Raw genomic sequence first — 23,875 nt, forward strand, 5'->3', positions numbered from 1 at the left:
AAAATGATTGGGCATTCCGCTTTCTCCAGTATATAATTACCTGAGTTAAAGCCTATAGATTACTTTGGAGGAGGTCTGAGGAAACCAATACCATATATCATTTGCAGGATCCCTCCTCCTAGGGACCCAACTTCTCTTTCAATGCGTTGTGGGTACAAAAACTGGCTTAAATCCAGAAACTAGAGAGGGCTCATGACCTTCTGTTGAGGCAATTGTCTTCAACCTCCTGATCACCCATCGATTTAATTGTAAAGAATGAGTACTCTGTTGATGATCCATTCATTTGGCCCCTAGAGATGCAATGTTCTATTAAATATCTCCATAACTGTGGATCACTGTCCCCATCCCCCACAGCCTAGCTGTTGTCAAAGATAACATGGCCTAAAAGCTAAAGCAGTGAAAACAAATTTTATTTGTTAACTACTGACAGTAGAGGAAAGAGCTGAGTTGCCTTCTGATCTGTACAGAGGTGATTAGGGTGTTTAAAAAGGCGAGTGGGAGTAGGGAGGTTGTAGGGGCTCAGCAGTCAGAGAAATAGAAAAGTACAAAGGGTTGGTCAGTGTGAATGTGATTAGGTCAGCTGTGTTTCTTAGTTGGCAATTATCAAAGTTAGGATTCTATCCTCTCACAGAGACTGCAAAACAGAGGCCTTATCCTTCTTGATAACTATTTTTAAAAAGAATGGTTTCCAGGTCGTTGGGGAAAGAAACGTGTGAGCTGCAAAAGATACATATTTATAATTGTAAGCTCCTTTTAGTAAATAAACGCTCTAAGAAAGTAGATCAGGGGCCTGTTATCATGTGTTGGCTACAACAAAAAGTAGATTTTTCTGGTAGTATTGAGCTTTCTCAGACCGGTTTTTTAATGGGGGTAGGGACCTGCGATCAAACTACGGACACTGCCTTATGCTGCTAGAGGCCATGCTAAAATTTGGTCAAGTCTGTCAGTGTCAGGCTTTCGACAGTTGTTCTGTGTTGAGAGCTCTGCAGTTCTTTTTACAGTAATTGTGTCCACATGGTTTCTTAGGTTTCTAATTGTTAAGTGCTGCCACCTGGCCTCTATTAGTCAGGATTTTATCATCCCCATTGCTTTCTGTGAGCCCAGTGTTATAATGGTATCACTTACCATCAGCTCATAGGACAGCCACCACTAGCTGTATAGTGATGTTGGTGTGCCCTTCAATAGTACATTCCTTGTTTGTTTGAATTTAGTCATCTACTGTGTTTTCTAAACTCATATAGTACACCCATGCACGATGCCTGATTTTCTGGGTGTCTTCACCCTTTTCTTGCATCATGTACCACGGCTTTTCAATATTTATACATGACATTGGGTGGGCCATTGCTTTTTCCATGCAGGAACCATCTTAACAGTGTGTTCTTGCTAAGAACCATCTCTTGGGATTCTTGCCAGGATATTAAAAATCCTTTAGGCCAGAAAAGTACTCTGAATAAACTTATCCAACTTTATGTTCTGCATCGTTTGATCATGTACCCTTAAAATTCAGTCCCATGCATATTCTCCTAGCTCTTATGGGTAGACGTGGCTAGCTCCTGCAGCTCTTGTGTGATACAGTACATTTCTTCCCTCAGAAATACCAGCACAACTTTGGCCAAGTTACTTTATGTCTTAATCCTTGTTATTGGCCATTAGGAGGGAAGTTAGGAGCAGATCCTGGAATGGGGCTTGTATTAGTTTGCTGAGGCTGCCCTAGGGAGTTGAAAAGTGTGACCTGTTTGATGGTAGCACTCTCAGAAGCCGGAGAAATAAGTTATTTATTTCTGAAGGGGAATACAGGCAGTTCATTTCAGCATCCACAGGAACCTGGAACAATGGGCCATTCTATGGTCCTGGAATAGAGGAAATGGAGGGTTTGGAGTGGCTAACCTAGTTTCCAAACTAAAGCACTCTTCTGTTGGTACAGTGAAATGCAATTTCTTTAGTAAATAGTACCATGTAGTGAGATTTTGGTGGTCTGTCTTCTGACTGTGATATTAACTTGTTTCTGTAGAACTCTTCAGCTGCCTGACTTCCCTACATCATCAAGCCTCCAAGGGACGGGCCCCTTCCAAAGTTGTCTTCCTCTTTCCCAGCAGTGCTTTCCCAAGAAATCAATCACAAACTCAATTTCACTTTACAATTTCCTTCTTTTCAGTTCTTCAGTAGCTAAGATTTGTGCCACTGGGTCTCAGATCTGTTCTCAGAATTTCCTTACTCTGGGTAAGACCCCTTGCCTTCTGGCAGTGTGCTTCAGTTAACATTACCTATGTTTCACTACTGCTAGGGCCTTGCTGTACCATCAATACCCCTTGACTCTCAGCTTGTGAGTGGGCTCCAAAACTAACACTGCTCCCAATATTTATTTCCTTTGCTCACCGGACATCTCCACTTGGATGTCTAATGAGCATCTCAAACTTAACAAGTACAAAACTGATCTTCCCCTCAAATCCTCAAACCTAAACTTCCACGGTCTTCTTCATCCACTTGATGATACTAGTAGAAGATACGTTCAGAGACATAATAATTGCTGATAATTCTACTCTTCCAGAGGCTCAGACAAAACAAAAAACAAAAAGCCCTGGTGTCATTGACTTTCTCCCATACCCCATGTACTATAATCTCCACCTTCACAATATTCAGAATTAGACCACTTCTTATCATCTTCCTGATTTAACTCACCATCTCTTGCCTAACCAAATGCAATGGCCTCCTAACAGGTCTCTTGTGCTCTGTCCCCTCATATCTGATTTATTTTCAACACAGCAGCTAAACTGTTCCTTTCAAATATGCCTAATGTTGCCACACCTCTACTCAAAACCCTCCAATGACTTCTGATCTCACTGAAGGTCAATAAAATGTCCATAACGGGCCTTTCGATCCCATCTTCCACTAGTGTCCCCCTTGATCAGTTAGCTAAAGCTTCACTGGTCCTGTTTCTCAAATAAACCACTCACACCTTGCCTCAGGGCCTTTGTACTTGCAGTACCAACTCACTTCAGCGTAGTCTTGCCTACATGAGATCAGTGTGCTTTCATCTGCAGCACCAAGAGTCCTTATCTCCCTCCCCATCATCTAACATACTATGTATTTTTTAAAGTAGGTAATTTGTCTTACTATAATAAAAGCTCAGTGAGGGCAGAGACTTTTGTCTATTGTTTCAATAATGTATATGCCTAATGTATATGCCTAGTGCTTAGAAAAGTGCTTGATTCTTAACTGACATACAATAAAATATTTGTGAATACTGAATAATAATGAAAAGCAGTCTTTCTTTGAAACTTAAAGACTTTAGGCACCATCATAGATGGCTATAAAAACTATCTAGATTCTTAATTTGGTGAAGGTAAATTCAAAGGATGCCTACTTACTAAAGAATTAGAAGATACAGATAAGGTCTTTTAAAATTAGCAGATATGATAACACTAGAAGTTGAGATTTCTTACCAATTTGTAAAGCTTGATGTATAATTTTAATCTCATTCTATCACAACTTGATTTCATGTACACTGATGTATGAGAATTTAAATGTAGTCAACAGACAACAAATATCAACTACATAATAATCACATAACAATATCAATAGTATAATTTGGCCAAATAAATTACTAGCCAATACATATACATCACAACTAGCACTCAACATCTTTTCCTACAACTATATGACAAAGATACGTTAATAAATAAAAATTAGATAAGGTGAACCAAAACAATAATGGTATTATTCTGTCGGTAAAATGACCATAGTATTATAGTTAATTAGACACATAAGAATTACAAAACAGAAAGGAAAGTAAAATTGCAACCCAGGTGAGGAATTCATTTTCTTTCTTTCTTTTTTTTTCTTGAGACAGAGTCTCGCTCTGCCGCCCAGGCTGGAGTGCAGTGGCACGATCTTGGCTCACTGCAACCTCTGCCTCCTGGGTTCAAGCAATCCTCCTGCCTCAGCTTCCCAACTAACTGGGATTACAGGCACGTGCCACCACACCCAGCTAATTTTATATTTTTAGTAGAGACAGGGTTTCACCATGTTGGCCAGACTGGTCTCGAACTACTGACCCTCAGCCTCCCAAAGTGCTGGGATTACAGGTGTGGGCCACTGCACCTGGTCTGAGGAATTCATTTTCATTAATTAAGCATGTTATACTATAGTCACAACACAGAACTTGGAAAGTCCTATTATCATGAATTTAGATGAAACGTAATAATAAAACCTAAATAACATCTTGTTTTAGGGGAAAAATACTGGGTTGCAAAAACCTGAAACTTAGATTGAGTTAACTCACAACTTAAAGCTCAAAAATCAAGGTTTGAACATAAAAGAAGGGCCACCTCAACAGTTGCCAGTTTAGTCTTAGAAGGCAGATCCAGGTTCTATGCTTATATCATTATTTTAGTTGATAGATACCCCTTGATCAGTCCCAATCGTTAACTGAGAAACCTAATTAGCATCCATCTCTTGGTCTCAAATTATCAAAGGGATAAATTTTGATAGTGTGAGATAGTCCTTTTATTGGCAAATGTGTAACTCTGCAAAGGTATATATGTAGACACGGTGAAAAAATTACTTCTGATTAGTGTACTGACACTGTATTTATTTGAGAATCTTGTGAACACATCACGTAACAACAGGGATATGTTCTGGGAAATGCATCATTAGGCAATTTTGTCACTGTGCTAAGGCAATAGCCTATTACACACCTAGGCTATATGATACAGCCTGTTGGTCCTAGGCTACAAACCTGGACAGCATGCTACTATACTTACTACTGTAGGCAACTGTAACACAATAGTAAGTATTTGTGTACATAGAAAAGGTACAAGAAAAATACAGTATTATATTTTATAATCTTACTACGTGGCCCATTTCTGACCAAAATGTTGTTATGCAACATATTACTATATTTATGCAAGTGTGGTTGCAGGCCTTATAACCAGGAAGTTTTGTGTATTTTGCCTATTTTTACGATGCTTGAAGGCCAGGTACAGTGGTTCACACCTGTAATTCCAACACTTTGGGAGGCCAAGGCGGGAGGATCCCTTGAGCCCAGGAGTTTGAGACCAGACTGGACAACATGGCAAAACCCCATCTCTACAAAAAATACGAAAACTAGCTGAGTGCAGTGGTGCATGCCTGTAGTCCCAGCTACTCAGGAGGCTGAGGTGGGAGGATCACCTGAGCCTGAGAGCTTGAGGCTGCAGTGAGCTGGGATTGTGCCACTGCACTCCAGCCTAGGCAGCAAAGTGAGACCCTATCTCAAAAATGAAAGAAACACCAAACGATGCTTGAAATTCTTGAGAACTTGATTTTTTAATTTAAAAACGTAATTTGATTTGCAAGAGTTGTTTAGGCACTTGGGAAGAATCTGTTCATTAAGATTAAAATATTGCCTAAGTATTTGTATGAATCAATTTGTTCAAAAATTCTAAGGAAAGTGATAAATTTGTAAGTAGTGTTAAATACTTGAGAGTAACTGAACCTGTTATACGTAATAATGTGTACGTTAAAGTGATTGCTTTCTATTTACAAAAAAAAATACATCCAAGACAAAAAGATCTATAAACATACCTAGTTTATGTTTAAAATCTGAATGTAAATTAAAACATAAAGTAATTGTCAATGTTCCTTCTGCACTTGAAAACTAGCCTCAGATACTTAAAAAAAATTACTAACAATTTTAGTGCCAGGTTTTTGCATCATTTTTAATATGAGCTACTCATTATTCAATTATCAGCACTAAATAACAAAGAACTCACTTCAGTATACAAAATGACTTGTCTTAAATTTTCAACTCTTAAAGCTTATTATTAATATAATCATATTTATTTTTCTTAAAGAGCAGCATTGAGAATTGCTTACATACAATACATTATAAATAAAAAATAATTAAACTTTTACCTTATAAGAATAGCTGATATAAAAATTATTCATCTGAGAATTCTTTCATTTTAGGAAATATGCTATTTCAGGAAAGAAAATAAAAAATCAATGTTAGCAAATTAAAAATACATTAAGGATAAACATTTCTATTTCTCAAAAATTAATGCCTATTTACATGTTACACAAAAATACAGTATGGTATTTTAACAAACTCAGGGCACAACTAGAATCAAATTTTGAGTGACCAACAGAACAATAAAAACAATAATAACAACACTTATCCTAAGTAAAATTAATTGTGCTCCTATAAAACGTTGTTAGTACTACTAACAAAGGATTTGTCATATTATAGCCAGTTATATAAAATAGCTAGTTATATAAGTTATATAAGTAATATATTATATATATTTTATGTAAGTTATATAAGTATCTATCTTATAGATCTCCAAGATCTTACGGGGCCAAAACTGATAGTCATCCTTCTCTCCAAAGAATCCATTTCTGGAAACATAATCACTTAAAATATTTGTTGAATTACATTACTCTAAAAATGTTTTAATGATTAAAACCAAAATACTGACCTAAGGTAATTTGTGCCAATTTAAAAGAAAAAATTATTTTAAAGAAAACCCACTGTCTTTACTGAAAACAAACCAGAAAAAAAAAATGAAGAGCCCACAAAAGTAAGATGTAAAGTACACTCATCATGTTTTTTCTTGCCTTATTAGTCAGTAAACACTCACTCAGTAAAGCTCAGCTTTTACTCTCCTTTTAAAATTTGACCATGGATGGGAAATATAAGGTTGGTGATGTTGCTTTTGCCTAATATGTGTATTTATTTATTTATCTGTAATGATATAGAAAAAAGTTTTGAGATCAGTAATTTAAGACATTTTAAAATCAATATGTTCAGAAACATGAACTGTACACTGTAAATAAATATATTTGACTTTTTGTCTCTTTTGCTTTCCAGCTCACTTACCCTTGTTTTCCTAAGAATTAAGTTATATTTCTCCTGAGTCAGATTTTGTTACTGTGAAAAAGGGAACATAATTTAATTTAACAACCAAAATATATTGAGTATATAAAAACTAAAAAAAAATTTGAATGTCTTTTAAAATTGTTTACAAGAGCATGTATTCATATACATTAAAAGCAAAGTAACTAAATGAACAAAATAAATAACATGATTGTGACTACTCAACTTTCACTTTGCAGGAAAAAAATTTACTTTGCACCAATTACACATTCACAAATGTAAAGTGAAAGTTACCAAATCTACATGCAAAAGCAGGTAATTTTCTATATTAGTCATGCTCTATCTTCAGATGACATAACTTTCTCAGGATGGTCAGGTTCTAAAAAAAGCTATGTTTTTTCGTGACTGCCTTAGTAAACTATAGATATAATTTTGTTGCTTTTATTAAACTTAAGTATTCAAGGTTACACATATTACAAAAGCACATCCCAAAAGAGAGGTCCCTGGGTATTTATGTGAACATTATGTATACTTCAGGAAAGTGTATAGCAACTGCCCCAGCAATGGGGGAAAATATCAGCCACGTACTTTGTACCAAGAAAGAACACTTTTAAATCCGGTGCTAGAGCCTAAAATCACAGATGTCTTATTATACAATAAAGCTAAAAGTTCATTAAATTTTGCCTACATTAAAGAATTAATAATGCCACTGAAAGGGTTTGCTTATTTAAAGTAACTCAGTACCAAATCTTTCTGTCATTGCTGTTGTTGTTGTCTAATACAATAATCACACTCTCAATATATTTGTTTTATGAAGTTAATACTTTCATTTGGTTGAAATGTAATGTCAACTAGCATTATTTACACTATTTTATACCTTTAGCCAATACCTGGGTTCTACAAGGAAGTATTTCTAAGAAAATATTAGCCATGCCTTTAACTCTATCAAATAATGAAATTCTGGTTCTTATTAAAAAGAAATAGGTGTACTGCACTTACAATTCTTAATTTAACCCTTGAAAGAGTTTATTCATATCCCACCATGTTCCAAAGTCAATGAGGTTAAGTTATTAAATAAATCTACACACTGATCTACTTACAATTTTATGAAAGAGAAAGATATTCAGTAAAGTTTACCAATAAAAACAAATACCCAATAAAATATTTTATTCAAGAACAAAATTAAATGTGCCCTTTGCAAGGAAGATGACAAAAAATTTGTATGTTCCAAGAGTGATGAGGGAAAAGGTATGGCTTAATTCTTCCACCTCCATAGATAACTGTCATTCTAGCCACAGAGTCAAAAAATCAGACTACTACATAAGATTCTAAACACAGTCTTCCTTTAATTATAACAACTAAAACCTTCTGAATTTTACTTTAAATAAAAGAAATGTAATTTCGCATACCTAATTACCTATGCCTAAAATCATGTACTAGAACAAGGGCTCATTTCACTTATTATGATCAATGACTGCCACCTAGTGGATATAACTTTCCTCAAATCTCTATATTGAGATTTCCTAGTGCTTACAAACTTCAGCTTTTACGGATGACAACTTCCATTCAAAGTGGCTTTTTTAGAAATTAAAAAGGAGAAGCAAGAAACTTTCACATTGCTTCACATATCTTTTCTATGCATTAGTTATGAATTAGTTTTTTATTTAGATTGGAATATTACATACTTATTTAAGAAGATGGCATAAACTTAAAAATAATTTCAAAATAAAACTATTCTATCACTATTCCTTTAAATCATAAATTCAGAAGCACTGTTTTGGAATGGTGAAAAAGATGACATACAAACTATATCGTTCAATATACTTCAATACAAACATGCAGCTTCACTTAATTATACATAAGTTTTATTTAAAGAAAAGCAAAACACACAACCACAGCATTTCAATTAAGGAGCTTAGAAAAATTTCAAGTGCGTTCATGGTTCTCCAGTTACCATTCCAATAAAAAACTTTTTAAACCAAAGTTAAAATTAAGTGAAAAAGAAGTAAGTCCAAGTAAGCAGACTGAACAATACAAATTCAAAATACTACTCTATCTTCTTGTGTTCGTTCCCACCAAAGTGTGCTGTTTAAAGTTCCACAACTATTATCTTCCTCCTCTTGTTCTTTAGTGAGTTCTACAAAAACCTAGGTGAAAAGAAATAAATGAATACAGTATTCTGTATCTCAAGTATCTCAAAGAACTTTTAACTAAATCAGAAATGGTACAAGGCTGTATCTAGTTATATTAACAAGTATCAAGAGATTTATTAACACTAACATTATTCAAACAGATTATTTCCAAAAGTTACATGCAAAGATGAATACTATTTTAGATTAATAGATTTGTTTTTTAAAAAATAATTCGTAACTACTTAATGTAATTTCAAATACACTAATGTGAAACACCACCATCATGACTCACTTTCTTTACAAAATGAAAAAAACAGATATTCAAAATAAGCAAATGAAAGTTAGCTTGATTTAAGCATTCCATATTGCACACATGTATCAAAACATCACACTGTATCCAATAAACAGTGTCATTTGTCAATTTAAAATAATATCAATTTTAAAAATAAAATTTAAAAAATTAGTAAGTGAAGAACCTAAGGTTGATTAAAATTATACCAAGTTTAAGATTATTCTGTAACAATTTGTCACTGGTTTACGATATCTCTCCCTCTCCGATATAAACCAAAACAATCGATATCAGATACCTTCCTCTATAAAATAATTTTTAAAAATTTAACTTTATAGTACCTGTTCCAGTGTTGCTTGAGAAAAACTATATTCTTCAATGGCAAAAGCATGTTTAGCTATTAAAATATAAAAATAGTATTTTACTTCTCAATATCTGAAAAAAATGGCAATACCTACCAAAGTGGCTAACAATGTTTTAAAATATCTCTGTAATCAATCCACTTAAATTTGAAGCTGCCAAAACATGTTATTTTTCCCGCTTACTTCCTTTCTCTTCCCCACGCCTATAATTCCTCTATAGCCCTAAGTACTCTATGTTTAATGTTACTTGTCTTATTTCACTTTTTCTAAGTTCTCCTCCATTATCTTTTTCCTGGTGATTCTTTTCATGTCTTCTTTTGATCCCTGCTCTCTTATCTCCCATTCTCCAACTCCACTGTAGCCTATTCTGGCTTCTTGAACTAGATTCTGGATATTGGTCCTATCTCCATAAACCTTTTGTTTTGTTTTTAAGACAAGGTCTTGCTCTGTTGCCCAGGCTGGTATACAGTGGCCTGGGCAACAGAGCAAGTATACAATCATGGCTCACTGCAGCCTCAACCTCCCAGGCTCAAACAATCCTCCCACCTCGGCCTCCTGAGTAGCTGGGACTGCAGGCACATGCCACCACACCCGGGTAATTTAAAAAAATATTTTGTAAAAACAGGGTCTCACTATGTTGCTCAAGCTGGTCTCGAACCATGGGCTTAGGGGATCCTCCCGCCTCAGCCGCCCAAAGTGCTGAGATTATAGGTGTGAACCATCATGCCCGGCCCATAAACTTTTCTATATTTATTTCAGATTCCTTTGCAATATAAGCTAATACCAAATTTCTGTTATTCTATTCATTCCTTTAATTTAATTCTCCATAAGTAGTTCAGGTGTTCTCTTTGGTCATAAAGAAATCCCCAGGAAAGCAGAACTTTACCTGACTATGTGAATACATATATTACAGACAAAAAAAAAATTAATTAGTGTTCTTGGCAAAAGGAAACTCATTAATACATAGCTGCGACAAGAATATATACAGTATCAGGAAATCTTTTTGTATTCAGTAATCACATAAAGAACAATCATAAAAATCCTGTAGTTATTTTGAAAATTATTAATAAACCTTTTACATAAATATAGGTTGTTTCACAGTTTATAAATGCCATAAAATAATCTGCATACGAATACCTGATTCTTCCAGGAGGTGATCTCCCTCAACTGTCACCAGCATATATATATTTATCCTACATACCACTTATTTTTAAAATGCCAAGATTCTATAAGCTTCCTTAAAATTTTGGGGACTGCCCACTGCTCGCTACACTCAGAATTCTCTTTGCCACTGGAGTCTTGATAGTGTTGCTACCTCTATGGACCAGTATGAAGTAAGGATTCAAGAAACTCAGAGCTCTTGCTGCTGGACTAACTGCAAAGACTCGATAATTAAGCTGACCCTTCTCATAGATGCAATGTGATAAACTGTGTCAGTGCTCTCTGAAGATTGCAAAAGGTTTACATTACAATAGAGTTTATCTACAAAATCCTTATGACATTAGTGTTTACCTGTGTCTTAGACTAAATGAATAAAAGGTGATCTTCTTATCTGCCATAGTTTCTAAAATAAACCAAGTCCCCAGTTTTAAACTTTTTAAATAAAATTCTTTCATAATTTGAGAGCTACAACATAAATGCTTTTCAAATACTACTTACCTTCTTCCAGCTTAAAAAAAGATTGTGAAAGGGACTGAACATCTTCCTTAGGAACTTTATAAGCCAAAATAGAAGAAAAACTGAAAAAAAAGATAAAATATGGAAAAAATAAAAAATTACTACTATTGTGTTCTAAAGCTAAAGTTCAACATGTTTAAAATTCAAAATTAAATTCAATAACATTCTGATATTTACTTGGATGAAAATTGTTTAAAATAATAACATTTTCATGCAAAACAACTCTCATTGCTACTAAGAATGTTAAAAAAATTTAAATACTACTGAATATTGAAAAATCTAATACTAAGGCAGATATAAAACACCAGCCATCAGACTTCATTAGTCCAGTATTGGTGATAATACAGAGATATATATACAAATTATCTATCTACAGATACATATATTTCATATATATGAAAATATATATATATATTCACACACAGATATACATATATGGTCTATGAATGAAAAGATGATTTTTCACTTAATCCTTAATATAACAACTTTTTATAACCTTTGCTCTATAAAGAAATATAACCACATTTTTTTAAATTTTACCTTTCCTGACGGCTTGCATTTGGGAAAACATACTGAATTTCTCTTTGAAGGCGGTCTACTTCTAGGTTTTCTATCCAGTCCTTCAATTTAATTTCCAAAAAGTAGCCTTTTCCAAATTTACTCTTTAGATGTTGTACTGTTCCAATACATCTGAAGTAATTTTTTAAAAGAAAGCTCAGATATAAAATGACAGCTTCAAAGAATAATCTCTCATACATATAACTACATTTTTAAAAAATATACCTTCACATTTAGAGAAAAATTACAAAGAAAATACAGCATCCCCATACACTCTTCATCCAGTTTCAGTTTCCCTAATCTTATCATCTTATATTACCATGGTAAATTCATCACAACTGAGACACCGACATTGGTACATTCCTTGTCACTGAACTCCATACTTTATTTAGATTTCACCAATTTTCTACTAGTGTCCTTTGTTTATTCCAGGTTCTATCCAGGATACCATAGTGTTCTTGGCTGTCATGTCACCTTAGTCTCTAACTGTGGGTGACAGTTTCTTACTCTTTCTTTTTCATGATTTTGACAGTTTTGAGAAGTACTGGTCAGGCATGTGTTAGAAGGTCCCTCAATTTGGGTTAGTCTGATATTTTTCTCATGACTAGACTTGGGTTATGGGTTTTGGAGAGAATATCACACAGCTGTAGTACTTTTTCCATCATATCAGATCAGTGAATACATGATATCTGCACAACATTGTTTAGTTAAGGTAGTATTTGCCAGCTTTCTCAACTGTAAAGTTACTATTTTTCTCCTTCTGTCATTTATTTTTTACAAGAAACTGGCTAAGTCCCGTCCAAACTTGGGGGATAGGAGATTAAGCCTCCTCCCTTGAAGTGGGTATTATCTACATATATTATTATTTGGAGTTGTTCTGTAAGGAAGATGCACCTCTTCTCTCACACTTATTTCTTTACTCGATTATTTATTTATGTAAGTAGAAACTCATATATTTATTTCATATTTGTGTTATATAATTAATCCAATATATAACAATTTTTTAAAATAACAAGTACTATGCCTAAAAATAATATTCTGTTATTGAAATATTAAGTAAATTCAAATTCAAAGTAGACAGCCATATTTTTTAAAAACTCAACATCCAAGTCAATCTATAAAAAGCTAACTCAAAAACTAAAATATTTACATTTAAATTACTAACTATTGCCATGTTTTTGAAATGATGACATTCAAAGTCCAGCCCCCACCCTCTTCCCCTAAATGGCATGCTATTTAGACATCGACCTTAACTGCCCAGACACCATGATAGCTACTCGATCACAGACAGCTTCTGCCTCCTCCATATAGTGAGTGGTCAGAATAGCAGCCCGCTTTTTGTTTTTAAATGCAGTTCGAATTGCTCGCCTATAAAACATAAATAAAACAAAAAGAGAGGAACACATCTGTTTGTTTAAAAAAATGGGTTTTTAAAAATCCAACCGGTTGGTTATTTAAGTTAATTAAAACATACCAAATATCAATTGCTATGGCTATTACATCCTGCCCAACTATGACTTTTATATTCTTTTTTTTTTTTTTTTTTTGAGACAGAGTCTGGCTCTGTCCCCTAGGCTGGAGTGCAGTGGCCCGATCTTGGCTCACTGCAAGCTCCACCTCCTGGGTTCACACCATTCTCCTACCTCAGCCTCCTGAGTAGCTGGGACTACAGGTGCCTGCCACCACACCCGGCTAATTTTTTTTTGTATTTTTAGTAGAGACGGGGTTTCACCGTGTTAGCCAGTATGGTCTCCTTGACCTCGTGATCCGCCCACCCCAGCCTCCCAAAGTGCTGGGATTACAGGCGTGAGCCACTGTGCCAGGCCATGACTTTTATATTCTAATTTATTTTCCCTTCATTTTGAAAGCTTGTCAAATGGAAAAAAAAATCCATGATTTCAAATGTTAATATGGGCTAAAAGTACGACAACAAATAAATTTTAAAATTGATGCCTTTTCATGTTATAACCAAAACAGGCTTTGAATCATAAGAAAACCTTAACATGCATCCAAACCAAACCTTATTATTTTACAGACATGGAAGTCGAGGCTTAAAGAGTTGTTCAAGGCCAGGTACTGTGGCTCACACCTGTAATCCCAGCAGTTTGGGAGGCCGAAGAGGGTGGATCACCTGAGATCTGGAGTTCAGGACCAGCCTGGCCAACATGGTGAAACCCTGTCTCTACTAAAAATACAAAAAATTAGCCGGGCGTGGTGGCTGTTGCCTGTAGTCCCAGCTACTTGGAAGGCTGAGGCAGGAGAATCTCTTCAGCCCAGGAAGCAGAGGTTGCAGTGAGCCAAGATGGTGCCACTGCACTCCAGCTTGGGCAACAGAACAAGACTCTGACTCAAAAAAAAAAAAAAAAAAAGAGTTGTTCAACTAATTAGTACTTTACATGTACTGCATAATCACATTTCAGTCAATGATGAAACACATTTCCAACAGTGATTCCATAAGATTATAATACTTCTATAATGTATCTTTTCTGTGTTTAGATATGTCTAGATACACAAATACCTACAATTGGGTTACAACTGCCTACAGTATTCAGTGCAGTGACATGCTCTACAGATTTATAGCCTAGGAGTAATAGGCTATACCATATAGTCTAGGTGTGTAGTAGACTATAACCACCCAGAGATTTATATAAGTACACTCTATTATGTTTGCATAACAACAAAATCGCCCTTCTCAGAATGTATCTCTGTCATTAGGCAATGCATGACTGTATTAGAAAGAGTCTCAACATAAATTCAAGACACCATTATTATGGGAAAGATCATTTGTATGCTAAATGACTAGAAAAAAACTTAAAAACTATTCAGAACACTAGAACTCTTTATCTTAATAATGACTCATGCTTATTTCTGTTTCGGAATATGTAAAATATTATGAACACTTCATGAAAAATACAGCAAAGTTTTAAAAGCTTAAGGAAATCTCTAAATCTATTTAATTTTTAATTACTATTGTATCATTTGAATAGGATTTAAAATCAAGATGTACATAAAACTAACATAAAACTATTATAATAAAAAAAACTGTTCTAAAGTATCATGTACTGTGTCACAAGTACCATACTTACCACATGTGCTGTTTGGCTTTGGGATCCATACCTGTAGATGGTTCATCTAGCAAAGTAATCTGAGGATTCCCTAGCATACTTAGAGCAAAACACAACTACATGGAAAGAAAAAGATGGGTGGGAAATTAACAAAGGTTCACTATAAGGAATCTCTCAAGACAATATCAGGTACTAAACTATCAATAAAAATACAGACATTATTTGGTGTTTAATGAAAGTACCTTTCGTTTGATTCCTGCAGGTAGTTTTTTTACAGTTTTCTGAAGATGTTCTTTTAAATCAAGTGCATTTGTTATTCTGCAAAATGAACAATACAAAATGAGAATACTATGATATATATAAACACAAATACCAACCGGGTGTGATCCCTGATGTTGTTTTCTCTAGAACAGTTACTCAGTTGAAGCTTATTATAAGTAGGTAAGGGCAAAAGTCTCCAATTTACATCATTTTAAATAAACTAGTATCTTGATAAAATGGTTCACTTTGAATTAAAGTAAGTTTCATGATATCTATAGGTATATTCATCCTGTAACTAGAAATAGAAAAATGACCTTTTTATAACTATCATAATTTATAGCTATCAATATATTTTCATACATAATAAATATATGAAAAAGTAATAAACATTTTCTATAAAAATCATTGTCCACAGAAATGCTTGTTATGAAATTTTAAAAATATGAAATGCAAACCTTTCCTCTAAGTAATAAAAGGAATCTAAAGACAATTATTTTACCGACTTATGACTTCTTTCATATCACTTGCACTCATTCCTTTGACAGCTCCATAAATTTCAAAATGTTCCTGCAATGTAGTATCTGGCCACAAAGGGTTTATCTGAGGACAGTAACCCATACACTGCAGTGAATCATCATCTTCACTTGTCTCTGAAGAATAATCTCCTAAAAATACCTATAGAAACACAAACCAATTTTTACTATTTTGCTTAATTTACACTGTGAAGGAAGTGGCAAGTACATTAATTAAAACCCCTTCCTACAGCCAGAGTAATATCAAGTCAGATTTGTACTCCTTTATTATTATTATTATTACCACTAAGTAACTGAGACTACAAACATGTGCCACCATGCCTGGCTATTTTTTTTTTCTTTTTTGAATTTTAGCAGAGAAGAGGTCTCACTATGTTGCCCAGGCTAGTCTTGAATTCCTGAGCTCAAGCGATCCTCCTGCCTCAGCCTATCAAAGTGCTGGGTTTACAGGCATGAGCCACCGCACCCGGCCAGATGTTTTACTCCTTTTTGATGTTTGATGATGGAAGGACATATAAAGCTAAGTCAGAGTTCAGAGACATGATCAGAAAGGGTAATACAGAGTTGGACGAAAAAGCAAGATGTAATTCTAATGATCAGGGAGCTTCACTGGAAGGTGACATTTGAGCCAAAGAGGTAAGTGAATTTAGTATATGTATTTCTAGGGTATCAGGTATAGCCAAACAAAGAAAACATCTTGGGCAAAAACCCAAAAAAAAGAGTATGCCTGGCATTTTCCAGGAAAGTAATGAGTTAGTGTGGCTGGCATAAAGTAAGCAAGGGGAGAGAAGCAGGAAATGGGATCAGGGTAGTTTTGTGAAGTGTCCACAAAGTGGTCAGTGACATGCTTATAATAAAAGACTAGCTGATGGCAAGTCAAAACAAGCTCTCATATCTCCTGAAGCTAATAAAATTGTCTTCCATTAAGTTGGTAGACAAATAACTCATGCATGTAAGCATTACAAAAGCAGAAATATTGTATATGCGTGTGTCTTCATGTGTCTATGAAAATTTCACCATGCACATTATTTTTACAGATAACCCAAAAGATCATAATTTGATCAGGCTGTACAAAAAATTCTAAAAATATACATAAAAATTGAATATCAAATCCAAATATGTCACCAAAAGTTTATGTTAATTAACAATATAAATCACATTCAACATATCCTATACTCTTATATATCATACCTGGCCTGAAGTTGGTTCAATATCACCAACCAGAATATTAATAATTGTGCTTTTGCCAGCACCATTTGGACCCAACAGTCCTAAGATCTCTCCTAAAGGAATTGAAAGAAAAAAAAACATAATCAAATCATACTAAAAGTGGAAATTACTCTTCTAGAAAAGTTATGTAAGAAAAAATTAAATACCAGCCTTTTTTCACACAGAAAGAGATGTATTTAGTTGCCACTTTCTTTACTTTTCTTGAAAGAAGAAAATCTTTCTTGTCATCATATTCTTTATGCAAATTGCTGACCATAATGGATGGTTTCTAATAAGAAAAATTGTATTTAAAAAGAAAGTTATAAAACTTATCATGAAATGACAGGCTGCACATAACTCATATCCATATTATAAAAATTATATTGGCTAGTAAGGGGATACTGTACAAATAAATATCCATCTATGACTGAAATTCTGGCTTATTCAAAAGTAAGTAAACAAAGTATTTTTTTCCAAGAAAGATTTTTTTCAGATTGCTTCATATGCAAAGAAAAATATTTTTCAGATTAATTTCTATATACTGGGAATTGATCATTTCATATTTACTATGACTTAGCCATAAAGAATAAATTACCTCCTCACAACACTGGCAACTCATCAGCTCTTTGACCGTTAGTCTTTCAGCTTTGACATCTTCATCTTCATCCTCATTGTTTGGTGGTTCTGGAAGCTTCCTATTTTTGGACTTTGTTGAAAGGTTTCTACATATGTATAATAAATATAAAAGACAGCAGGTTTTCAAATAATTAAAATAGTAAGAAATTCAGATACTAGGTAAAGACTGAAAAAACACACTAACGTAAGATCTAGGATTATCTCTGAAAGGTGGAATTATAAGCGATATTTCTCTCTCCTCTCTCTTCTCTTTCTCCCTCTCTCTTCTCTCTCTTCTCTCTCTCTCTCTCTCTCTAAGACAGGGTCTCACACTCTGTTGCCCACGCTGGAGTGCAGTGGTATGATCTCAGCTCACTATAACCTCTGCCTCCTGGTTTCAAGCGATTCTCCTGCCTCAGCCTCCTGAGTAGCTGGGATCACAGTCACGCACCACCACGCCCGGCTCATTTTTGTATTTTTAGTAGAGACAGGGTTTCACCATGTTGCCCAGGCTGGTCTCAAACTCCTGGCCTCAAGTGATCCACCTGCCTCAGCCTCCCAAAGTCCTGAAATTACAGGTTCAAGCCACCACACCCAGCCACAAGCATTATTTTTCAATGACTGATAGCATTTGGATGATATTATCTAAATTCATTCATTTATTCAACAATATTATTTATGACTAGTAGGTGTCAGGTATTATCACACAGAAAGAAAGATGAAAAAACATGAACCTTGTCCTCAAAAAATTTACAACCTGAGTACAAATGAAATTGCCCAGAAAGAGTAGATGTAGAGGGCTGACATCAGAACCCACAGTAACGCCATTGTCAGGGATAGACAGAGGATGCAGTGCTTGCAAAGGCAATTTTGAAGTACAGAGGCAAACAGGAGAAGACATAATGGAAAACAAAGGAACAAGAAAAATGTGGCCAGGTGCAGTGGCTCCTGCCTGTAATCTCAGCACTTTAAGAAGCCGAGGCATGCAGATCACTTGAGGTCAGGAGTTCAAGACCAGCCTCGCCACTATGGAGAAACCCTGTCTGTACTAAAAAATAAAATACAAAAATTAACCAGGTGTGGTGGCATATGCCTGTAATCCCAGCTACTTGGGAGGCTGACGCAGGAGAATCGTTTCAACCCGGGAGGTGGAGGCTGCAGTGAGCTGAGATCATGCCACTGCACTCCAGCCTGGGTGACAGAGTGAGATTCCATCTCAAAAAGAAAAGAAAAGAAAAATGTGTAAAGAGAACAATGTCAATCATATTAAAGGCTGCAGATTAGTTAAATAAGTTGACCTATTAGACAATGAAAAGACAAAATCATTAGTTATCTTATTGAAAACAGTATCAATGGAAAGGTAAGGGAAAACCCAGATTGCGGGGAGTTATAGGAGTGGATGGAAGGTGAGTAACTGGAGATAGAAGAATTTGGGCTATGAAAGGAAAGAGAGATATAGAATAGGAATAAGGGATGGATTCACGTTCAAATGAGATCTATGGGTTCTTTCATATATGAAAGAAAGGTGACCCTCCCCAACCCCACAAAAAATATACCATTGAGATCCAGAAAGGAAAGAGAAAAAGAGAAAAAAATACACTATTGAGATCTGGAAAGGAAAGAGAATAAGAGAAAAAATACACTATTGAGATCCAGAAAGGAAAGAGAAAAAGAGAAAAAGAAAATTGAGCAATATTCCAAGTATACAGAATAAATGAAGATTTGGATAATAGGATGGGCTGCTGCTTCCTCTAGGACTTGGAAAAGGCAAAAATGATGGAAGATGTGAGTAAATTTGTAGAAATTTATAACATAATTAAATGCTTCTATTTTCTGAGATAAATGACAAGATTATTTACTGAGAAGCAAGAAGTAAGATAAGGTGATTTGAGGAATACGAGGAATAAAGAGAAAGCTTTGGATAACTATTGAAAAGAAAGAGATAAGAAGGTGCTAACTAGGCAAATGTGATATGTTACCAAACAGTATTAAAATATAACTACCATTCAACCCAGCAATCCTACTACTGGATATATACCCCAAGGAAAAAAAAATCATTACATAAAAAAGACACCTGAACTCATATGTTCATCATGGTACTATTCACAATAGCAAAGTCATAGAACAAACCTAACAGTCCATCAACAGTTGACTGAGTAAAGAAAATATGGTACATATACACCATGGCATACTCCACAGCCATAAAAAGAATGAAATTATGTTCTTTACAGCAACATGGATGGAACTGGAGGCCATTATCCTAAGTGAACTAATTTGGAAACAGACAATCAAATACCACATGTTCTCACTTAAAAGCTCTCACTTATAAACAGACAATCAAATACAACATGTTCTCACTTATCAGTGGATACACATGAACATAAACATGGAAACATTAGGACTGTGGACTCCAAAAGGGGGCGGGGATGAGGGTTGAAAAACTACCTATTAGGTGCAACGTTCACTATTTGGGTAATGTTACAATAGAAGCCCAATCCCCACCAGTATGCAATATACCCAGCTAACAAACATGCACATTTACCTCCAAATCTAAAATAATTTTTTTTAAAAACCAGCTGAATTTATATGGAATAAATATGTAGTATTATCAAATGGAACTTTTATTTTTTCCAGCATATGATTCGATTCACCAATAATTATAATTTTTAGTGGACAGGTCAAAAAGACAAAAGTTGAGGATGCTGAAATGATAATAAAGTGATGAATCACGTAAGCAAGGCTGGATAGAAGAAAAAGTAAAAACAAATTAGCTAATATATTTGGAAGAATATGTAAAAAAAAGACAAACAACAACAAGCATTGGCAAGGATGTGGAGAAAATAGAACCCTAAAACATTCCTAGCAGGAGTGTAAATGGTATTACCACTTTAGAAATAGTCTGGCAATTCCTCAAATGACCCAGCAATCCCATTTCTAGGTATCCACCCAAGAGAAATGAAAATATATGTCCATACAAACAGTTGTATACAAATATTCATAGCAACATTGTTCATAATAGCTGAAAAGTAAAAGCAACTCACTAAGATATATAAAAAGTACAGTACACACATACAGTGTAATATTACTCAACAAAAATAAAAAGGTAATTTAGTACTGCTACACACGACTACATGATGAGCCCTCCAAACATTATACTAAGTGTAAAACCATATGCTAGATACTAATATAGTGCCCAAATCCTAGCAATTTTTCAAAGATGTTATCTGGCAAATCTGATGATTTTCCAACATTAAAATAACATGCCAACCAACTATGGTAAAAAGCAAATAGATATAAAAGTTAAATACAAGGTATTTAAGAGAATTGTCGGTCTTTTGACTCAAGTTTTCCAAAGCATATTTCCATTGTCCAGTTATATAAAGTGTTCAGAATAGGCAAATCTGACAGAAACAGAAAGTAGATTAGTGGCTACCCAAGACTGGGGGCTATGGGAATAGGGATAAGAAAGTGACTGTTAATGGGTACAAAGTTTCTTTTTGGAGTGCTGGAAATGTTCCAAAATTACGGTGATGGTTACACAGTTCTGTAAATATACTAAAAACATTTAAAATTTTTAAAAAATCAACTGACCTGAAAAAGGGATCTTTTCTTATTGATCTGCCTCCATATTTTTTCTCATAGTATTGTAAGAGGAAAATCCACAGTATACACTGCAGGTAAGGCTAAAAGAAGAACATGTAGCAGCTCATGACTAAAAGATTTGTTGTTGTTGTTGTTGTTGTTGTTTTTTCCTTTGCCAACAGAACTAAGACTACATACATCAAGTTCCTTGCCATTACCAAAAGAAGTAACCACAACTTTTTTACATTTTACATAAACATAATTAAAAATAAATTTTAATACAAACCAAAGCAGAATTATTTTTAGCAAATTATTCACATATTTTCTACCCCTGTATCATTCATTTATTGTCAGCTTCATAAAATATAATCAAACACAAAAACTTTGTTTTTGCTTCTAAGACAGAACTGTAATTAAATAGAATTAATAACATGTAAAAGGCTAAGTATATTAAAGTGGACATATTCAGTAAATGAAAGGTACTCCCCACTGAAATACAGATTAGCTAGCGTTAACTAACATGCTTAACTTTTTATGCAGCTTCTTTTTCATGCAACAGGATAAAAAACTAAACATAGTTAAAACCATAGGACCAAACTATTCTGAAGGTAACAGGCTAACTCGCAAAAACACTTTATTTCTTACCGATATAACAGCTACTGAAAGCCTATCCCATGGATTATAGGTGTCCACATTTTTTCGTACATTCTTCCAAGAAATCTAAGACAAAAAGTTTTGAAAATATATATGCTGCAATATGTAGAAATATTTTGATTAAAATGAAAAAATGTATTTTGTTTAGCAAACATGTACTTTCTATAAATAAGTTAGCTATTCATATTAGTAAGTTATATTTTTTACTTAAAATCTTCCCTGTCCCAAAATATTTCTGAGGATCAGTATAAATTAAACACATTGAACTGAGACCTAAAAAGGGAAGCAGGGGTAGTAGGATTACCAAGTAGAATTAATTAGCAATTCCAAACCAAGAATTCATAACAATATTTTTTCTAATCACATGGGAATTTTTTCAATTATCCAGCCTTAATAAAATGAATCTGGTTTTTGTCTCTATTTTTTCTTGAAGAAAATCTCTTACACTTTATTCTTTCTCATCCCTTTATAGTAAAATACATTATTTAATCACCTACAAACTCCTAAAAATGAATACTGACTGAAACCATGTCACACTTCTAATTATATACATCATTTTGAGCATGAGAGAACCTGTAATGAACATAGCCCTTTTCCTTTGAGAATTTACAGTTTGACAAGAGCTCACAATAATTTATGCTGCATTAATAATATCTAAATCAAGTAGTAGCCATTAGCCTGATGCATTTTACTATTTTCTGTACAAGAACTAACATCCCCAAATTAGACCATATTTATTTTATGTTTTTTAACATATTAAAATATTTAGCAGAATTACCTTTATGAAAGAAATCAGGCAACCTAGAAGTGGATAGATTGGAATGATGATACAAAAGGCATAATGAAGAATAGTTGCAATTGTGTATCCCATAAAGAAAGTTATTTCAGTGATTGCGATACAAGCCAACGCTGTCTAAAGAAAAAAATAAATAAAAAAAAGTAACAAAGTGTTTAGAAACTTCATACAAACTGACTTACAAATTGGTGTCTAAGCATTAAATTATTTTTTCAATCCTCTAATAAAACATGGAAAAAGAGATGATATTTAGCCAGCAAGCAACAAGAATACCACTTGTTTGTAGCTAGTATCCTTGATACACACTAGTTGCTAAATGTCTTCTATATTGTTCCTACGTGGAAAGGATGATTCAGAAGACAAATGTACACACAAAAAGAAGCTGCCAATTATCTATCTAAATTCTGCACTTACAAAAGACATGTAACATTTTTAGTATAATCAGGAAAGAATTCATGTTAATTAAACTGCTATGGAAAGTTGAAATAATGTAAAATGTGACTTACCACAGAATAGACAAATGACCAAAATTCTTTGGTATTTAAAATTTTCTTAAAGGTGAAAGAAGCAATATAAGTGAACAGAATAACTGATGGAACATAACCAATAAGGCAAAAAACCTGTAAATCAGAAATATGTTTCTATAAAAATATGAATAGCTTGCAATACATATGACATGAAATACTAGGCATATTAAAATATGAAGAAATAATTATAATACAATCCTAAGTAAATTATTTAAGCTGAACACTATTTGTAGTTTTTTATTCGAAGTAAAATACTATCTCTCATTATTATAAAAACCAAGTATAGCTAGCTACAACTTTATCTCTCTCAAATATTAGCTACTATTTTAATATACAGCACTTTATTTTTTAAAGTATAAGAAAAACATTATTATTTTATATGGCAGAAACTAATATATAAGGTCATTATGATCTCTGACAAAATCGGTAAATTTACTTTCAGCATCAACCTCATGTAACTCTGTTTTCCTTTTTTCTTTTTTTTTTTTTTTTACCATTTCAGAAAATCTTTCTTTTTTTTTATTATTATACTTTAGGTTTTAGGGTACACGTGCACAATGTGCAGGTTTGTTACATGTGTATACATGTGCCATGTTGTTTTGCTGCACCCATTAACTCGTCATTTAGCATTAGGTATATCTCCTAATGCTGTCCCTCCCCCCTCCCCACACCCCACAACAGTCCCCAGAGTGTGATGTTCCCCTTCCTGTGACCATGAGTTCTCATTGTTCAATTCCCACCTATGAGTGAGAACATGCG

The 23,875-nt window shown here is 34.1% G+C and overlaps 1 protein-coding gene across 4 annotated transcripts in view; it reads right to left on the reverse strand.

Moving 5' to 3' along the window:
* Positions 1 to 4,983: 4,983 nt before the first annotated feature.
* ABCA5 (ATP binding cassette subfamily A member 5) overlaps positions 4,984 to 23,875 on the reverse strand; it is a 93,038-nt gene continuing 74,146 nt past the window's right edge. The window contains exons 25-40 of one of the 4 annotated variants that reach the window (XR_009210121.1): positions 23,096 to 23,209; positions 22,572 to 22,706; positions 21,785 to 21,859; positions 21,149 to 21,240; positions 17,538 to 17,664; positions 17,114 to 17,231; positions 16,925 to 17,016; positions 15,700 to 15,875; positions 15,182 to 15,257; positions 14,961 to 15,055; positions 13,123 to 13,242; positions 11,857 to 12,006; positions 11,299 to 11,378; positions 9,619 to 9,674; positions 6,621 to 9,003; positions 4,984 to 5,957 (exon numbers count right to left, since the gene is read on the reverse strand). Coding sequence is in view for 3 of the 4 variants with exons in the window: in XM_032177951.3 (XP_032033842.1) it covers positions 8,896 to 9,003; positions 9,619 to 9,674; positions 11,299 to 11,378; positions 11,857 to 12,006; positions 13,123 to 13,242; positions 14,961 to 15,055; positions 15,182 to 15,257; positions 15,700 to 15,875; positions 16,925 to 17,016; positions 17,114 to 17,231; positions 17,538 to 17,664; positions 21,149 to 21,240; positions 21,785 to 21,859; positions 22,572 to 22,706; positions 23,096 to 23,209 (1,614 nt within the window). In the remaining variant the exon portion in view is untranslated. Of the gene's footprint in view, positions 9,004 to 9,618; positions 9,675 to 11,298; positions 11,379 to 11,856; positions 12,007 to 13,122; positions 13,243 to 14,960; positions 15,056 to 15,181; positions 15,258 to 15,699; positions 15,876 to 16,924; positions 17,017 to 17,109; positions 17,232 to 17,537; positions 17,665 to 21,148; positions 21,241 to 21,784; positions 21,860 to 22,571; positions 22,707 to 23,095; positions 23,210 to 23,875 lie in introns of those variants that run through there. The other 3 variants (XM_032177951.3, XM_058429047.1, XM_058429048.1) reach the window with 3 other exon arrangements.

Source organism: Hylobates moloch, unplaced genomic scaffold (assembly GCF_009828535.3).
Source record: "Hylobates moloch isolate HMO894 unplaced genomic scaffold, HMol_V3 SCAFFOLD_15, whole genome shotgun sequence".
Classification (NCBI taxonomy): domain Eukaryota; kingdom Metazoa; phylum Chordata; class Mammalia; order Primates; family Hylobatidae; genus Hylobates; species Hylobates moloch.